The sequence below is a fragment of the Panulirus ornatus genome, chromosome 13 (genome assembly GCF_036320965.1).
Source record: "Panulirus ornatus isolate Po-2019 chromosome 13, ASM3632096v1, whole genome shotgun sequence".
NCBI classification, from domain to species: Eukaryota; Metazoa; Arthropoda; class Malacostraca; order Decapoda; family Palinuridae; genus Panulirus; species Panulirus ornatus.
Window position 1 is genome coordinate 21,436,810 of NC_092236.1, and position 20,024 is coordinate 21,456,833.

The 20,024-nt window shown below is 40.0% G+C and overlaps 1 protein-coding gene across 3 annotated transcripts in view; it reads left to right on the forward strand.

The window, feature by feature from the left end:
- Positions 1-20,024, forward strand: part of LOC139752803 (tetratricopeptide repeat protein 17) — a 232,207-nt gene that overhangs the window by 39,228 nt on the left and 172,955 nt on the right. For all 3 annotated transcript variants that reach the window (XM_071668723.1, XM_071668721.1, XM_071668722.1), the window contains one exon: positions 9,774-9,940. In XM_071668723.1, the coding sequence (XP_071524824.1) occupies positions 9,774-9,940 (167 nt within the window). The remainder of the gene's footprint in view (positions 1-9,773; positions 9,941-20,024) is intronic.

Sequence of the window (20,024 nt, forward strand, 5' to 3'; positions counted from 1 at the left end):
AAGCTCTTACTCTTAGTAGTGTGGATGGAAGTTTTCCAGATGATGTTAAGAGCTTTTATGATGGTTCTAGAGCTTGTGTGGAAGTAGAAATAGAGGTTCTCTGAGATCTCTGATGTGTGAAAAGCCTGCATGTTGGCATTTGTCTCAGGGTTTGATGTATGGATATGGAACCTTGGTTTTCCTGTGTCTAAACAGGAAGAAACTGAAGGTAATCACTGATTATGATGTATGTCTGTAAAGCATGAAATGTAGGCTCAGGTAATCTGCCTTTGGTGGCATGCAGAATTTTTCATCAGCATGCATCTGCACATGAAGTGATATGACTACATCAAATAATGGCTGACAAATGAACTCTTAAGATTTAACCAAGACATGGACATGTATGTGCATGCAGACATGGATAAAGATGCAGAGGGTAGTAGAATAGTTCATCATTTAATTCATAAATTCAGGCTGTTGAGCACTGGAGATGGAAATCATAGATAGTGTTCTTGGAATTTGGAAACTATTTCTTTGTGTAGAGTTGCCTAATTCCACAAATAGTAAATGGCATATAAAATAAGTCTGTGGGTTTGTGAATGTACATGAATAATTGTTAGACCATGATAGAGATGGAGAGACATAGTGAGTCAGTTGTTGAATGTAAGAGTTCTTTTAGTTAAGGATGCTTAAAGAATGATTTGTGATCCTTGTGCAGTAGGGGTCTGTGAGGATGGAGATGTGAATAGAGATATTGGTCTCACATGAAGATTGTACTGATTGTGTAAAGTAAAAAATTAAGAAACATTTATGTTGGTGTGGAAGCTTTTTTTTTTCACTTAGAAGTTTTTATATTGGTATTGAAGCCTTTTTTCAAATTAGCACACTGGACATGAGTTGAGGATGTGTGACATGAACTGAGAGGTTGGATACAGGAATGGGAATAGAGTTGACTGATAGATACCACTGGTCAGCAAAGATTTTACCCCATGGAAAAAAGATATCTGTTTCTTAAGTATTTTTGCATGCTGAATCCAAATATGTTTTCAGGATTTCTCTATCACCCATAGTGTTTTTGTTCCAGCGTACTCGCAAATCATTACATTCAGTGTATATGTACCAGTGCTCTGTGGAACATTTGAACCAAAAAGTTTAACAAACACTGCTGTATTTATTATTTGCAAAGTACAATAGCTTCTTTTTGAAAGCACAAGCTGAGATAAATGAGTCTCCAGGGGCCTGCAGAAACATGACTGGAAATGTTGGGACATTCAAACAGTGCTCACTCCTGAGTTGCAGTTCTCTGTCAGTTGGAGGCTAGAACTCTGTGTACACAGTGTCTTTTCCACTCTGTTGACAGAGTGCGCTTTTGTGTATCCAAGTGTCATGCTGATACCCCATCCAACATTATAATGCTGAGAAACTGTGTAAATGGTCTGAATTCTTTGTGCTACATCTACAGTGAATTGACATTCATATTGCAAAAATGTTCTTTCACACACTTCACTAAAAATTGCTGTGAGCATTACTTTGGTTGTAAAGTGGGTGACCAGGATAAAAGTTGGGCCTCCTCTATTTGTTGTGGCACATGTGTCAGGTTTCTCACAGCATGGGCAAAAGGTTTATGTTGTTTGCCTTTTGCCATTCCTATGGTGTAGAGAGAACCCAAAGATCAGACTTCGGATTGCTATTTCTTTCTGACAAATATAATGGTATAACATCAAAATGGGCAAATTAAAGTTGGGGTGAGAGAGTATCATTAAATTTTAGGGAGAATAAAAAAATGTTTTGGAAGGAGGTAAATAAAGTGCATAAGACAAGGGAACAAATGGGAACTTCAGTGAAGGGGGCTAATGGGGAGGTAATAACAAGTAGTGGTGATGTGAGAAGGAGATGGAGTGGGTATTTTGAAGGTTTGTTGAATGTGTCTGATGATAGAGTGGCAGATATAGGGTGTTTTGGTCGAGGTGTTGTGCAAAGTGAGAGGTTTAGGGAAAATGATTTGGTAAACAGAGAAGAGGTAGTAAAAGCTTTGCGGAAGATGTAAGCTGGCAAGGCAGCGGGTTTGGATGGTATTGTAGTGGAATTTATTAAAAAAGGGGGTGACTGTATTGTTGACTGGTTGGCAAGGTTATTTAATGTATGTATGATTCATGGTGAGGTGCCTGAGGATTGGTGGAATGCTTGCATAGTGCCATTGTACAAAGGCAAAGGGGATAAGAGTGAGTGCTCAAATTACAGAGGTATAAGTTTGTTGAGTATTCCTGGTAAATTATTTTTTTTTTTTTTTTTTTTTTTTTTATACTTTGTCGCTGTCTCCCGCGTTTGCGAGGTAGCGCAAGGAAACAGACGAAAGAAATGGCCCAACCCACCCCCATACACATGTATATACATACGTCCACACACGCAAATATACATACCTACACAGCTTTCCATGGTTTACCCCAGACGCTTCACATGCCTTGATTCAATCCACTGACAGCACATCAACCCCGGTATACCACATCGCTCCAATTCACTCTATTCCTTGCCCTCCTTTTGTCCTCCTGCATGTTCAGGCCCCGATCACACAAAATCTTTTTCACTCCATCTTTCCACCTCCAATTTGGTCTCCCTCTTCTCCTCGTTCCCTCCACCTCCGACACATATATCCTCTTGGTCAATCTTTCCTCACTCATTCTCTCCATGTGCCCAAACCACTTCAAAATACCCTCTTCTGCTCTCTCAACCACGCTCTTTTTATTTCCACACATCTCTCTTACCCTTACGTTACTCACTCGATCAAACCACCTCACACCACACATTGTCCTCAAACATCTCATATCCAGCACATCCATCCTCCTGCGCACAACTCTATCCATAGCCCACGCCTCGCAACCATACAACATTGTTGGAACCACTATTCCTTCAAACATACCCATTTTTGCTTTCCGAGATAATGTTCTCGACTTCCACACATTCTTCAAGGCCCCCAGGATTTTCGCCCCCTCCCCCACCCTATGATCCACTTCCGCTTCCATGGTTCCATCCGCTGCCAGATCCACTCCCAGATATCTAAAACACTTCACTTCCTCCAGTTTTTCTCCATTCAAACTCACCTCCCAATTGACTTGACCCTCAACCCTACTGTACCTAATAACCTTGCTCTTATTCACATTTACTCTTAACTTTCTTCTTCCACACACTTTACCAAACTCAGTCACCAGCTTCTGCAGTTTCTCACATGAATCAGCCACCAGCGCTGTATCATCAGCGAACAACAACTGACTCACTTCCCAAGCTCTCTCATCCCCAACAAACTTCATACTTGCCCCCTGGTAAATTATATGGGAGGTTATTGATTGAGAGGTTGAAGGCATGTACAGAGCATCAGATTGGGGAGGAGCAGTGTGGTTTCAGAAGTGGTAGAGGATGTGTGGATCAGGTGTTTGCTTTGAAGAATGTATGTGAGAAATACTTAGAAAAGCAAATGGATTTGTATGTAGCATTTTTAGATCTGGAGAAGGCATATGATAGAGTTGATAGAGATGCTCTGTGAAAGGTATTAAGAATATATGGTGTGGGAGGCAAGTTGTTAGAAGCAGTGAAAGTTTTTATCGAGGATGTAAGGCATGTGTACGTGTAGAAGAGAGGAAAGTGATTGGTTCTCAGTGAATGTAGGTTTGTGGCAGGGATGTGTAATGTCTCCATGGTTGTTTAATTTGTTTATGGATGGGGTTGTTAGGGAGGTGAATGCAAGGGTTTTGGAAAGAGGGGCAAGTATGCAGTCTGTTGTGGATGAGAGAGCTTAGGAAGTGAGTCAGTTGTTGTTCCCTGATGATACAGCACTGGTGGCTGATTCATGTGAGAAACTGCAGAAGCTGGTGACTGAGTCTGCTAAAGTGTGTGAAAGAAGAAAGCTGAGAGTAAATGTGAATAAGAGCAAGGTTATTTGGTACAGTAAGGTTGAGGGTCAAGTCAATTGGGAGGTAAGTTTGAATGGAGAAAAACTGGAGGAAGTGAAGTATTTTAGATATCTGGGAGTAGATTTGGCAGCGAATGGAACCATGGAACCGGAAGTGAATCATAGGGTGGGGGAGGGGTTGAAAGTTCTGGGAGCCTTGAAGAATGTTTGCAAGTCGAGAATATTATCTCGGAAAGCAAAAATGGGTATGTTTGAAGGAATGATGGCTCTCACAATGTTGTATGGTTGCGAGGCGTGGGCTATGGATAGAGTTGTGCGGAGGAGGGTGGATGTGCTGGAAATGAGATGTTTGAGGACAATATGTGGTGTGAGGTGGTTTGATCGAGTAAGTAATAACAGGGTAAGAGAGATGTGTGGTGATAAAAAAAGTGTGGTTGAGAGAGCAGAAGAGGGTGTTTTGAAATGGTTTGGTCATATGGAGAGAATGAGTGAGGAAAGATTGACCAAGAGGATATATGTGTCAGAGGTGGAGGGAACGAGGAGAAGTGGGAGACCAAATTGGAGGTGGAAAGATGGAGTGAAAAAGATTTTGAGTGATTGGGGCCTAAACATGCAGGAGGGTGAAAGGCGTGCGAGGAATGGAGTGAATTGGAACGATGTGGTATACCAGGGTCGACGTGCTGTCAGTGGATTGAAGCCAGGGCATGTGAAGCGTCTGGGGTAAACCATGGAAAGTTCTGTGGGGCCTGGATGTGGAAAGGGAGCTGTGGTTTTGGTGCATTATTACATGACAGCTAGAGACTGAGTGTGAACGATTGGGGCCTTTGTTGTCTCTCCTAGTGCTGCCTCGCCCACATGAGGGGGGAGGCTGTTGTTATTCCATGTGTGGCGAGGTGGTGATGGGAATGAATAAGGGCAGACAGTATGAATTATGTACATGTGTATATATTTATATGTCTGTGTGTGTATGTATATGTGTATATTGAGATGTATAGGTATGTATATTTGCATGTGTGGATGTGTATGTATATACATGTGTATGTGGGTGGGTTGGGTCATTCTTTCGTCTGTTTCCTTGCGCTACCTTGCTAATGCAGGAGACAGCGACAAAGCAAAATAGAATAAATAACATCAAAATGCAAGCATACTGTTTTTTTTTTTTTTTTTTTTTATACTTTGTCGCTGTCTCCCGCGTTTGCGAGGTAGCGCAAGGAAACAGACGAAAGAAATGGCCCCCCCCCCATACACACGTACATACACACGTCCACACACGCAAATATACATACCTACACAGCTTTCCATGGTTTACCCCAGACGCTTCACATGCCCTGATTCAATCCACTGACAGCACGTCAACCCCTGTATACCACATCGCTCCAATTCACTCTATTCCTTGCCCTCCTTTCACCCTCCTGCATGTTCAGGCCCCGATCACACAAAATCTTTTTCACTCCATCTTTCCACCTCCAATTTGGTCTCCCTCTTCTCCTCGTTCCCTCCACCTCCGACACATATATCCTCTTGGTCAATCTTTCCTCACTCATTCTCTCCATGTGCCCAAACCATTTCAAAACACCCTCTTCTGCTCTCTCAACCACGCTCTTTTTATTTCTACACATCTCTCTTACCCTTACGTTACTTACTCGATCAAACCACCTCACACCACACATTGTCCTCAAACATCTCATTTCCAGCACATCCATCCTCCTGCGCACAACTCTATCCATAGCCCACGCCTCGCAACCATACAACATTGTTGGAACCACTATTCCTTCAAACATACCCATTTTTGCTTTCCGAGATAATGTTCTCGACTTCCACACATTCTTCAAGGCTCCCAAAATTTTCGCCCCCTCCCCCACCCTATGACCCACTTCCGCTTCCATGGTTCCATCCGCTGACAGATCCACTCCCAGATATCTAAAACACTTCACTTCCTCCAGTTTTTCTCCATTCAAACTCACCTCCCAATTGACTTGACCCTCAACCCTACTGTACCTAATAACCTTGCTCTTATTCACATTTACTCTTAACTTTCTTCTTCCACACACTTTACCAAACTCAGTCACCAGCTTCTGCAGTTTCTCACATGAATCAGCCACCAGCGCTGTATCATCAGCGAACAACAACTGACTCACTTCCCAAGCTCTCTCATCCCCAACAGACTTCATACTTGCCCCTCTTTCCAGGACTCTTGCATTTACCTCCCTAACAACCCCATCCATAAACAAATTAAACAACCATGGAGACATCACACACCCATGCCGCAAACCTACATTCACTGAGAACCAATCACTTTCCTCTCTTCCTACACGTACACATGCCTTACATCCTCGATAAAAACTTTTCACTGCTTCTAACAACTTGCCTCCCACACCATATATTCTTAATACCTTCCACAGAGCATCTCTATCAACTCTATCATATGCCTTCTCCAGATCCATAAATGCTACATACAAATCCATTTGCTTTTCTAAGTATTTCTCACATACATTCTTCAAAGCAAACACCTGATCCACACATCCTCTACCACTTCTGAAACCGCACTGCTCTTCCCCAATCTGATGCTCTGTACATGCCTTCACCCTCTCAATCAATACCCTCCCATATAATTTACCAGGAATACTCAACAAACTTATACCTCTGTAATTTGAGCACTCACTCTTATCCCCTTTGCCTTTGTACAATGGCACTATGCACGCATTCCGCCAATCCTCAGGCACCTCACCATGAGTCATACATACATTAAATAACCTTACCAACCAGTCAACAATACAGTCACCCCCTTTTTTAATAAATTCCACTGCAATACCATCCAAACCTGCTGCCTTGCCGGCTTTCATCTTCCGCAAAGCTTTTACTACCTCTTCTCTGTTTACCAAATCATTTTCCCTAACCCTCTCACTTTGCACACCACCTCGACCAAAACACCCTATATCTGCCACTCTGTCATCAGACACATTCAACAAACCTTCAAAATACTCATTCCATCTCCTTCTCACATCACCACTACTTGATTTCACCTCCCCATTTACGCCCTTCACTGAAGTTCCCATTTGCTCCCTTGTCTTATGCACCCTATTTACCTCCTTCCAGAACATCTTTTTATTCTCCCTAAAATTTACTGATAGTCTCTCACCCCAACTCTCATTTGCCCTTTTTTTCACCTCTTGCACCTTTCTCTTGACCTCCTGTCTCTTTCTTTTATACTTCTCCCACTCAATTGCATTTTTTCCCTGCAAAAATCGTCCAAATGCCTCTCTCTTCTCTTTCACTAATACTCTTACTTCTTCATCCCACCACTCACTACCCTTTCTAAACAGCCCACCTCCCACTCTTCTCATGCCACAAGCATCTTTTGCGCAATCCATCACTGATTCCCTAAATACATCCCATTCCTCCCCTACTCCCCTTACTTCCATTGTTCTCACCTTTTTCCATTCTGTACAGTCTCTCCTGGTACTTCCCCACACAGGTCTCCTTCCCAAGCTCACTTACTCTCACCACCTTCTTCACCCCAACATTCACTCCTCTTTTCTGAAAACCCATACTAATCTTCACCTTAGCCTCCACAAGATAATGATCAGACATCCCTCCAGTTGCACCTCTCAGCACATTAACATCCAAAAGTCTCTCTTTCGCACGCCTGTCAATTAACACGTAATCCAATAACGCTCTCTGGCCATCTCTCCTACTTACATAAGTATACTTATGTATATCTCGCTTTTTAAACCAGGTATTCCCAATCATCAGTCCTTTTTCAGCACATAAATCTACAAGCTCTTCACCATTTCCATTTACAACACTGAACACCCCATGCATACCAATTATTCCCTCAACTGCCACATTACTCACCTTTGCATTCAAATCACCCATCACTATAACCCGGTCTCGTGCATCAAAACCGCTAACACACTCATTCAGCTGCTCCCAAAACACTTGCCTCTCATGATCTTTCTTCTCATGCCCAGGTGCATATGCACCAATAATCACCCACCTCTCTCCATCAACTTTCAATTTTACCCATATTAATCGAGAATTTACTTTCTTACATTCTATCACATACTCCCACAACTCCTGTTTCAGGAGTATTGCTACTCCTTCCCTTGCTCTTGTCCTCTCACTAACCCCTGACTTCACTCCCCAGACATTTCCAAACCACTCTTCCCCTTTACCCTTGAGCTTCGTTTCACTCAGAGCCAAAACATCCAGGTTCCTTTCCTCAAACTGTTAGATATCCTAATTTACCTTATGCTATGAGGCCAGTACCACATCGTCACAAATTATCTGTGCAAGAGCCTCCAAGAAACATGACACTGAGTGATGATGAGAAAGTGGACCAAGTAAAGGACAATATGGATCCAACATTTGAAGCAAGCTGTTCTTCAAGTGAACCACATTTGCTGAGTCACGGAGGTCTTAATGATCTCATCCACGATTTAAATTTGTATAAGAAGCAAACTGAATTTTTGGGTTCCAAGTTAAAGGGCTAGAATCTTCTCCAGAATGAAAGTGAAGTTTGTTTTTATCATGATCACAATGTTATTTTCAAGGAATTTTTCTCCCTTGTTTTGCAGTGATGTACCTTCTGTTATGGAGGCACTTGGCCACTAATATAACACAGATGAGTGGCACTTGATTATTGACTCAACAAAAGTAAGCTTGAAAGTGGTTCTCCTCCACATAGGAAATAGGTTTCCTTCCATTCCTCTGGCTCAAGTAGCTAACATGAAGGAATTGTATGATAACGTAAAGCTTCTTTTGAAGAAAATTAAGTATGGGGACTTTGAGTGGAATGTATATGTTGACCTAATGGTTATGGCACTTTTACTCAGAATGCAGCATGGTTACACAAAGTTCTGTTGTTTCCTCTGTGAGTGGGACAGCTGGGACAAGAAGAATCATTCTGTAAAGAAAGTATGGCCAAAATGAACATCACTGGCTCCATTGAAGAAGAATGTCATCAATCCTCCTCTTGTTGATCCTGAGAAAATTTATCTGCCTCCTTTTTTTGCACATTAAGCTTGGGTTGATAAGGAAGTTTGTCATAGTTATGGACAAAACTGGCCATGGATTCACATATTTGAGGAATGAATTTTTCAGAATGAGTGATGTAATAATCTAAGAGAGTATTTTTGTTGGACCATAGATCAGGGAACTGCTTCGAGAGGAAATATTTGATGAAGAGCTAAATGAAGTTGAAACACTACATGGCTTTCATTTAAAAGAGTTTCCAAAGATTTTGGGGAATCACAGATCAGAAAACTACAGTGATGTAAAAGATCTGTTGACTTGATATAAAGCTCTGAGGTGCAATATGAGTCTAAGAATTCACTGTTTGGACTTGCACTTAGACTTTTTCCTGGAAAATCTTGGGGCAGTCAGTGACGAACATGGCAAAATATTTCACCAGGGCATTTTGGACTTGGAAAAGTGGTACCAAGGAAAATGGAGCCTATATATGTTGGCAGATTACTTCTGGACACTAAGGAGGATGTTCCTGAGGCCAAATATAACCAAAAATCATACACTTGCATTTTAGAGGTAAGTCTTTTAAGTGTAATACCAGCCTTATTCATGAATGAGTAACATATACTTATTGTAAGATTTAATTGCACTGTCAATCAAAAACCATGCCCTTTAGATAAATTCTGAAAGCAGATTTGAATTCATAAAAAGTACTATAGAGTCCACCTAATTTATATTCTAGGTCATGGGACCAAAAGAAGTTAAAATTTTGTTGACCAGTGATTGGATTGTTGCTCTGTTGTGTTATAAGTGAATTATTTTTTTGGTAATAACAGACTTGATTACCACACTTAATATGGTTGGTCTTGTTTTCTTTTGTACAAAAGGTTTTTTATTTGAAATTCTTGAATATTCACTACAGATCACTTCAGCGTACTTTAGGAGAATTGAGAGATTATCAGAAACGTCATGAGGAGTGGTTATCCCTCCAACAAAAGCTGTTACTGGAGCAGGCCACACCAGAGATGAAGCTGGAGTCAAGGCTGGAGTATGAGGAACAAAAGATCAGGGAGAGCACTGATGGGAGAGGTGAGGAGGGACTAGAAAATACGCGCTTACAGTGAGTGGAGTAAAAAAAGATAGTTGCATGGATGGTTATTTCATTAGTGTAGTCATTTACAAATCCAGTGTTAGATAAGGTAAGTTGAAAGGAAACAAAAATGATAATTTTGATTGCAATGGAAACTAGTTAAGGTATATATTGGTACACATGAGCAGCACTGGTATGATTGACACAAACAGTGACTGTGTGGAGAATATGTTTTATGATTGTATGTATACATATATCTGTGCTCATGTGTTGATCTTTAGAACATCCTCTGCTATCACACAGCAACTTTGATTTTTGTATGCTGTCTGCATTAACCACATCACCATTCATTTTATTTCATTCACTCAACACTCTTATACTATAAAGTACTTTTTCACTTAATAAGTTTCTTGTTTAATTTCATGTTATGTCCTCTGTTTGTTGTGTTCCTGTATCTCATGAAAAGCTGTTTATTTTCTACATCATAAGTTTTAAAGACTTGAAGTTCTTCTCACACACAGAATCCTGAAGCTTGTTTTCTGCATGATGGTTATCATAATGAGGCCATTTTTCACCATCCCATCCTCATTACTTTACAATAGCTTAGATTGAATTTCACCATGTATTGGAATAACTTAAAAGTTTATTTAGATCACCTTGTAAGTTGATCCAGTCCTTGCTTTTCACTTCACTCATGACCTTTGCATCATCTGCAAACATATTCTGGTAGGCGTTCATACCTTTAGGCTAGTCATATAGTTAGAAGAGTAATGGTCCCAGAACAGAACCTTGTGGCACTCCATTGGTCACCATGACCCATATAGCTATAAAAGGCTTCTTTGACATGTGTCCTTTGTTCCCTTCTGCTGAGATAGTCTTCTTTCCATTGAAGGGGTTTACCTTTTATTCCTTTCTGATATTCCACCTTCTTAATCATCCCCCCATGCATTACAGTGTCAATTTTTTTCTGGCAATCCAGATAAAAACAGTCCACTCAGCCTTCCCTTTACTTCAAAACAGAGCTCACGGTTCCATAGAAATTTGATAGGTTTGTTACTCATGACCTCTTTTCCTTGAAACTGTAATGTCTTTTACTTAGATAATTTCATCTCTGTAGAAAGTCATTTCCATATTTGGTGTCTAATTATTTTTTCCAGAACTGTATAGACCATTTATGTCAGTTAGACATCTATTTTAGTGCCTGTTCCTGGTCTCCTTTCTCTAGCAACATCTTGAACCATAATTCAGAAGGTTTACTCAGAATATCTACACACATTTTCATCACACAGTGAAAATTTGATCAGGGGTATGAGCCTTTTATAGGTCAAAACCTTTTTATACTCTGTTAACGTCTTTTCCAGATGTCTCAGTGTTTTCTAAAACCTCCTCCCCATTCCATCCCATTGGTGTTGAGGCTGTAGTGTTTTCCACTGTAAAAACACTTTGTAACATGTTATTCAATTCCTCATATTCTTTTCATCATCCAGATTTTCCCTCTCAGTCTCAGCCTGATTTGGTGCTCTTTTATTGGCAACTTATACCTGATGAATCTATGAAAAAGTTTTGTATTTTCTTGTGTCTTTTCCACAGTATTTTTATCAGAGTTTCTTTGTGTGTGTGTGTGTGTGTGTGTGTGTGTGTGTGTGTGTGTGTGTGTGTGTATAGTTACCTATTTTTGATTACTTATATGTACTCTATGGTTAGGGAGGTTAACACTTGTGGGGCCCCATCTCTTGACCATTCTTTATCATAAAATGTTATGAACTGTTGTATGTGTTCCTCATTAACTATTTGTTTACTCAACGTAGTCCATTAATTCACCAATCTTACACTGTAGAAATACTCCTTCACATCTTTGATAAGTTTCATGCTTTATATCATGTCCAAAAAGTTGTCTAGTTGATCTGTCCCAGCATCTTTTGAAGAAGTGTTCATTGTTTGTGTCATCAGTCTGTTGTCTGTTTTTGGACCTTTCTGTTGGCTGTGTTTTTTTTTAATTGCAGTGACCATACTTGAGAAACATATTCTAATTTTGGCCTTATGTATTATGTGAACAGCTTGTTGAATATTTCATTATCCATGAACTTGAATGGAATTCTGATATTTGCCTAAAGACAGTTGATGTCCATAACTATTCTCAGGTGGGACTTTAGGAACAGATTTGCGACAGTGTCCACTCCCTAGTCTCTGTCACACACAGATTCCCTCAACTTATTTAAGTCTTGAAAATATTCATATCAAGGCCTTTCATTGTGATCCAGGCTCAGTACTTTACATTTGCTTGGACTGAACTTTATCGGTTGTGTATCAGACCAGCTTTGGAGTCTTTCAACGTCTCCTTGTAACTTGATGCTTTTTAATTCCTTTATGACCTTTGCATCATATGCAAATTTATTCAGATTGGATTCCACACCTTCTGGAAAGTCACAGGCATAAATTAGGTAGAGTTGTGGTCCTAGAACAGAACTATGAGGACTTCTGCTGGTTACCTCAAACCATTTAAGAAGGCTTCTCTGATGTGTCCTTTTTTTTTTTTTTTTTTTTTATTATACTTTGTCGCTGTCTCCCGTGTTTGCGAGGTAGCGCAAGGAAACAGACGAAAGAAATGGCCCCCCCCCCATACACATGTATATACGTACGTCCACACACGCAAATATACATACCTACACAGCTTTCCATGGTTTACCCCAGACGCTTCACATGCCTTGATTCAATCCACTGACAGCACGTCTTTTCCACTGATATAATCCATCCATTGAAGGAATCTCACCCTTATTCCTGCTTAGTGATAAAGCTTCTTAATCATTCTCTCGTGCAGCACAGTATCAAATGCTTTCTGGCAGTCCAAATATAAGCAATCCATTTAGCCTTCTTTTTTCCACTACAGAGCTCATTCTCTTTCAGAAATATAAGAAGTTTGTTATGCATATCCTTCTTTCCCTGGAAGTGATTGTCTCTCTGTAAGGTGATCTTTTTCCTTAATGGAAGTCATCCAATTGCTTTCTAATTACTTTTCCAGTACCTTACAGACCATGCTCACCTGGTAGACTGATCTGCATTTCAACACCTCTTCCTAGTCTCCTTTTGTGTATTATAGACGAGTGTGAAGTGTGCCTTTTTTCAGTTGCTTGGGTCTTTTGCCTTCTCCATGACATTTTGAACAATATTTCAAGAGGTTTATCTTATGTATCAGCACATTTTTTTTTTTTTTTTATTATACTTTGTCGCTGTCTCCCGCGTTTGCGAGGTAGCGCAAGGAAACAGACGAAAGAAATGGCCCCCCCCCCATACACATGTATATACATACGTCCACACACGCAAATATACATACCTACACAGCTTTCCATGGTTTACCCCAGACGCTTCACATGCCCCGATTCAATCCACTGACAGCACGTCAACCCCGGTATACCACATCGCTCCAATTCACTCTATTCCTTGCCCTCCTTTCACCCTCCTGCATGTTCAGGCCCCGATCACACAAAATCCTTTTCACTCCACCCTTCCACCTCCAATTTGGTCTCCCTCTTCTCCTTGTTCCCTCCACCTCCGACACATATATCTTCTTGGTCAATCTCTCCTCACTCATCCTCTCCATGTGCCCAAACCACTTCAAAACACCCTCTTCTGCTCTCTCAACCACGCTCTTTTTATTACCACACATCTCTCTTACCCTTACGTTACTCACTCGATCAAACCACCTCACACCACACATTGTCCTCAAACATCTCATTTCCAGCACATCCATCCTCCTGCGCACAACTCTATCCATAGCCCACGCCTCGCAACCATACAACATTGTTGGAACCACTATTCCTTCAAACATACCCATTTTTGCTTTCCGAGATAATGTTCTCGACTTCCACACATTCTTCAAGGCCCCCAGGATTTTCGCCCCCTCCCCCACCCTATGATCCACTTCCGCTTCCATGGTTCCATCCGCTGCCAGATCCACTTCCAGATATCTAAAACACTTCACTTCCTCCAGTTTTTCTCCATTCAAACTCACCTCCCAATTGACTTGACCCTCAACCCTACTGTACCTAATAACCTTGCTCTTATTCACATTTACTCTTAACTTTCTTCTTCCACACACTTTTCCAAACTCAGTCACCAGCTTCTGCAGTTTCTCACATGAATCAGCCACCAGCGATGTATCATCATTGAACAACAACTGACTCACTTCCCAGGCTCTCTCATCCCCAACAGACTTCATACTTGCCCCTCTTTCCAAAACTCATATAGGGTGAAATTCCATCAGGACCAAGAGCCTTGTTTGTGTTAAGACCCTTTAGAACTTTGTTAATTTCTTTTCTGACTATCACAATGCTTGTAAGACTTCCTCCCCTTACCATCTTGTTATTGGGGCTATGGTGTCTTCCACTGTGAAAATATTTACTAGCTTTTTGTTAAGCTCCTCACTTATCCGTACATCATCCTTTATGGTTCTTACCTCTGAATTCCTAAACCTGATGATTTACTCTGGATGGATTTATGGAAAACTTTTAGATTTTCCACAATATTCATTTTAAAGTTTCTTTGTTCCTCCATTCTTATCCTGCCATATTCTTTCCTTGCTCTTACACCATACATATGCTGGCTGACCTGTATCTTTGTCACAGCACATCTCTAAGCTCCTTTGTTCTTTGACATCTTTTATTGAACCAATCCTCCCTTATTCTTAACTTTAGCTTTATGTTTGAGGCAAAAGGTGCCCATTTTCTTTATCTTTCATTGTATATTTCACAGAATCTTTTATCATAATACCAGGTTCTAGGCAACTGAACCCCACTTCCCAGTCTATGTTGTCACTGACATTCTCAAGTTATGTGTAGTTTCCATGATTATATCTGCTCTTTAACTCTTGACTCATCCCTACTCCTTTAACGTCCTTGTTTACCAAATGACCGAATGAAAGGATTACATTATTTCCAAGTGGTGCATCATATATCATGTTTTCAATATCCATGTGTGATATAGGATCTAGCAATGATTTTGTATCAATCCCTCTCATCATAATATGGTCATTGACATAATGATTTGGGAAATTCTTGTGTACACACTCTTTGAATTTTTACCACCATGAAAATCCAAAATTCCGTATGTCTCTTTGTAATTGAAATCCCTTATTATCAGTATGTTTTACTGCTTCTTGTACCATCCTGATTGTTCCTTCATTGTTTCATTTTACTTTTGCTTTAGATCACTAATATCAATATCACTTTGCACTCCTTTTCCAAAGGTATCCCTCCCATTAACCATTGGTAGAATGGGCTGTCTACTACTCTATCCTGAAACTTAAAGTTAGCACTTATTAGGAGAGCTAGGCCTCCTCCTCCTTTGTCTTCTCTTGAGTGTAAAGTTGCCTATTTGTGATTACCCTAATTGTATAGTGTAGGGAAAGAGTTCTATGTTTGTGGGGCTCTTATCACTCAAGCTTCTTATGCCATCAGAAAACCTCTTAAAACTTTGTAAACTGTCAGCTTTTACTGCCTTATTGGTTAGTTAATTCCAGCCTTTCATCACCCTAACACTAATCCAGTTTCTGAATATCATTTCTAACTTGCTTTTTGCCCAGCTTTTTGTCATGGCCTCTGGTTACTCTGATGCTTCATCTCTTGGAAATTTTTTTTACTATCAGTATCATTCAGCTGATTTAGGAAGTGAAGGCTGCTAGCAGCCTTTCATCATAGCTTAGTCACCTTAATTATGTACCACCTTAGGTGCTCTTTTTTGTACCCTCTCAATCAGATTTTTATGTTTCTTTATATTTAATGATTAGACTTTTTTCTTCATTTTACTGAGACAGCAGGCACAGTATGATACTCTGATCAAGGCCATCTCATTTTTGATGTATATTCAGTTATTATGTTATTGTACTTGATTGCCATTTCCCGTGTTAGTGTGGTAGCTCTAGGAAACGAATGAAGAAAGACACATTCGCTCATATACACACATATATACATACATGCACATACACGTACGTATACATTCCTATGAGTCCATGCACAAAATTGTGATCCTTTCCATACATATACATATATACACCCCCTCCCTGACATATGTCTGAGTTCCGTTCTTACCAACTGATCGTATCTCAAAATGGACGTAAGTCAGACGCATGTCAGCATGGCATGTAGCATGTAGAATTCCTATACCTGTACAGCATTCCTTAATTGTACTCAATTTCTATCATGATTATCTTGTTTTTTGTCAACAAACTTTATTGTATGATTCTATTGTTCCTTTTTTTGCTTTATTTAAGATTCTTTAGCTCATATTTCATATTTTATTTTTTATTCATATTTTTTTTCCGGTTGTATGTATGGATGGTCGTAAATTGGGGATCAGGTATACATACATACACATACACTTACATATGTACATATTCATACTTGCTTGCCCCACAGGAAACAGCATTGCCACCCCGTGTCAGCGAGGTGGTGCCAGGAAACAGATGAAGAAAAGCCATATCAGCTCACACTCATTCTCTATCTGTCATATGTAATGCACCGAAACCACAGCTCCCAGTTGACATCCAGGCCCCACAGACCTTTCCATGGTTTACCCTGGACATTTCACATTCCCTGGTTCAGTCTATTGACAGCAGTTTGACCCCTCTATACTACATCATTCTAATTCACTCTATTCCATGCATGCCAATCATCCTCCTGCATGTTCAGGCCCCAGTCACTCAAAATCTTTTTCATTCCATCCTTCCACATCCTTTGTGGTCTCCTGCTTCTTGTTCCCTCCACCTCTGACACATCTATCCTCTTTGTCATCCTTTCCTCATGCATTCTCTCCATATGTACAAACCATTTCAACACACCCTCCTCTGCTCTCTCAGCCACACTCTTTTTATTACCACACATCTCTCATACCCTTTCATTACTTACTCGATCAAACCACCTCACACCACAAATTGTCCTCAAACATCTCATTTCCATTTTTGCTCTCCTAGATAACGGTCTCCATTTACGCACATTCTTCATTGCTTCTAGAACCTTAACCCCTTCCACCACCCTATGACTCATGTCTGCATCCATGGTTCCATTTGCTGCCTAGATATCTAAAACACTTCACTTTCTCCAATTTCCCTCCATTGAAACTTACATCCCAGCTAACTGGTCCTTCAACCCTGCTTAACCTAATAACTTTGCTTTTATTCACATTTACTCTTAACTTCCTAATAAACTTACTTCTGTTCACATTTACTCTCAACTTTCTACTTTCACACTTTTCTAAACTCAGTCACCAACTTATGCACTTTCTCACTTGAATCAGCCACCAGTGCTGCATCATTTGTAAACAATAACTGACTCACTTCCCAGGCCCTCTTATCCCCAACAGACTACCTACTTGTCCCTGTCTCCAAAATTCATGCATTTACCTCCTTAACCAATCCATCCATAAACAAATTAAACATCCAGGGTGACATCACACACTTTTGCCACAGACTGACCTTCACTGGGAACCAATTATTCTTCCTACTTGTACACATGCCTTAAACCCTTGATAAAAACTTCTCTTTACTAGCAGCTTACTTCCCACATCATATATTCTTAATGCCTCCACAAAGCATCTCTATCAACCCTATGATATTCCTTTTCCAGATCCATAAATGCCACATACAAATCCATCTTTTTCTAAGTTTTTCTCACACACATTCTTCTAAGCAAACACCTGATCCACACATCTTCTACCACCTCTGAAATCACACTGCTCCTCCCCAGTCTGATGCTCTATTCATGCCCTTACCATTTCAATCAATACCCTGCCATACAATTTTCCAGCTATACTCAACAAACTTATGCCTCTGTTGTTTGAACACTCTCCTTTATCCCCTTTGCTTCTGTACAAGGGCACTATACATCCATTCCGCCAATCCTCAGGCACTTCACTGTAATCCATACACACATCATTGAATATCCTTACCATCCAACCAAAAACACATTCACCCCCTTTCTTAATAAATTCACTTGCAGTACCATCCACTTCTGCCACCTAGCTGAATTTCATTTCTGCAAGGCTTTTACCACCTCTTCTCTCTTCACCAAACAACCCTCCATGCCTCTCTAACTTCGCACACCACCCAGACCAAAACACTCTACATCTGCCATTCTGTCAACAAACACATTCAATAATCCTTCAAAGTACTCACTCCATCTCCTCCTCACCATCACAGCCTGTTATCATTCCCCCTTGACCCCTTCACTGATGTTTCCTGTTATTCTGTTGTCTTTTGCACATTATTTACCTCTTTCCAAAACATCTTTTCATTCTCCTTTAAGTTTAATGGTGCTTTCTCACCCCAACACTTATTTGCCCTCTTTTTCAGCAGCCTCTGCATCTTCCTCTTGACTTCATGCTGCTTTCTCTTATACAACTCCCAGTCAGTTGCACTCTTTCCTTGTAAGTAATGTCTAAATGCCTCTCTTTTCTCTTTCACTAGCAACTTTACTTCTTCATCCTATCACTCACTACCCTTTCTAATCTGCCCATCTGCCACATGTATCTCTTGCACATGGCATCGCTGCTCTCCTGAATACATCCCATTCCACTCCCACTCCCCTCACATTATTTGCTCTCACCTTTTGCCATTCCACACTCAATCTCTCCTGGTACCTCCTCATACAAGTTCCTTTCCAAGCTCACTTACTTTCACCGCTCTCTTTTCTTGACCAGTTCCTAGGGGGTGGGTGAACAGCTTGGTTGTGAATTTGTCGTGGTCATCATCACTAACTTGTGCACCACAGAGCTCCACAATTCAGTTTTGGTCTAATATATATATATATATATATATAGTGACTGATTTACTAAACATGTCCTTGTCAGTACACTCGCATGCACTTTTCGTATTTGCTAGGAGACTGTTTGCTTCTTCCATAGTTCTCGTGATATGTAACTTTGATGGTGAATTAGGCACAGTGCTCATCTTTAGATCGTTTTCACATGGAGATTCCTGTAATTATGTCCTGCAACTTAATAGTCACACCAAGGCTTTCTTTTGATTTATCTCATAGTCATTCCCATGGTCTTACTTTTATAATTACCTATTTGTACTGTATGGGGAGGGAGTTTTACAATCATGGTGTCCCATCTCTTGAACAAATCACAGAACTTCTTAAATTTACATATTCTCTCTGCATTAGACATGTCCTCAGCCATTTTATCCCATTCATCAATCACTTATACTCTGAAAGTACTTCCTCATATCTAAAAACATATTTTTTTTGGTTAATTTCATTGTATGTCATGTTATTTTTTCCTGCATTTCTTGAACACCCATTCATTGTTTGCATCTTCAGTCTGTTTAAAATGAAAACTTAAAGGTTGTGATCAGGTCACCCCGCACTCCTGCGTATGTGTGTGTTCTCTGTTTTGCATTATATATTTCTGAATGAATTACAAAGATGTGGCTGAGATTCCTTGAAGGTGGCTAACTTTGTGTATGTGATTATGTATTTAGATTTCTGCTTGTCAGTTTTCCATATTGATAGACATGATAAAGTTTTGTAGTTTGGTTTTTGCAAATAAACTTTCCTAAATATGTGTAGACTTGTAGTGCATAATATATGAATTATTATTTTTGAAGAATCTCCATAGATATAACCTTTTGATTATTTATGAAATTACACCTTGGTAGTGCATTTTTATAGAATTATAGTGCATTTTTCTGGAATTATTATTTCATTTTTTTTAGAGAGCATCTTGTTAGATTTGTTAGTTAGGTAGAGATCTCTAGTCTGAAATTCATAGTCTCAAAACAATCAAAATTTGAATGCCCATGCCTATAAGATTCTTGTCAAATGCCTTGAGTTTTGAATCTATGGCAGGAGTGCTCTGTGCTTTTCTCAGGTATTTCTATTTATTTATTTGGTTGATGCCCATATTCTCTCCTTTTGTTGCCATCCAACATGTATACTTCCCCCCCAGCATTTCATCTGTTATGTACAATACACATATTTCTTAGGAGTGGAGATGAGGAAGAAATTTAGATAAGGACAATAATTCAGTGTTTTACCTCCTACTGTATGTGTACATTTTTTTGCACAGATAACATTTAAAAACCAGAAGAAT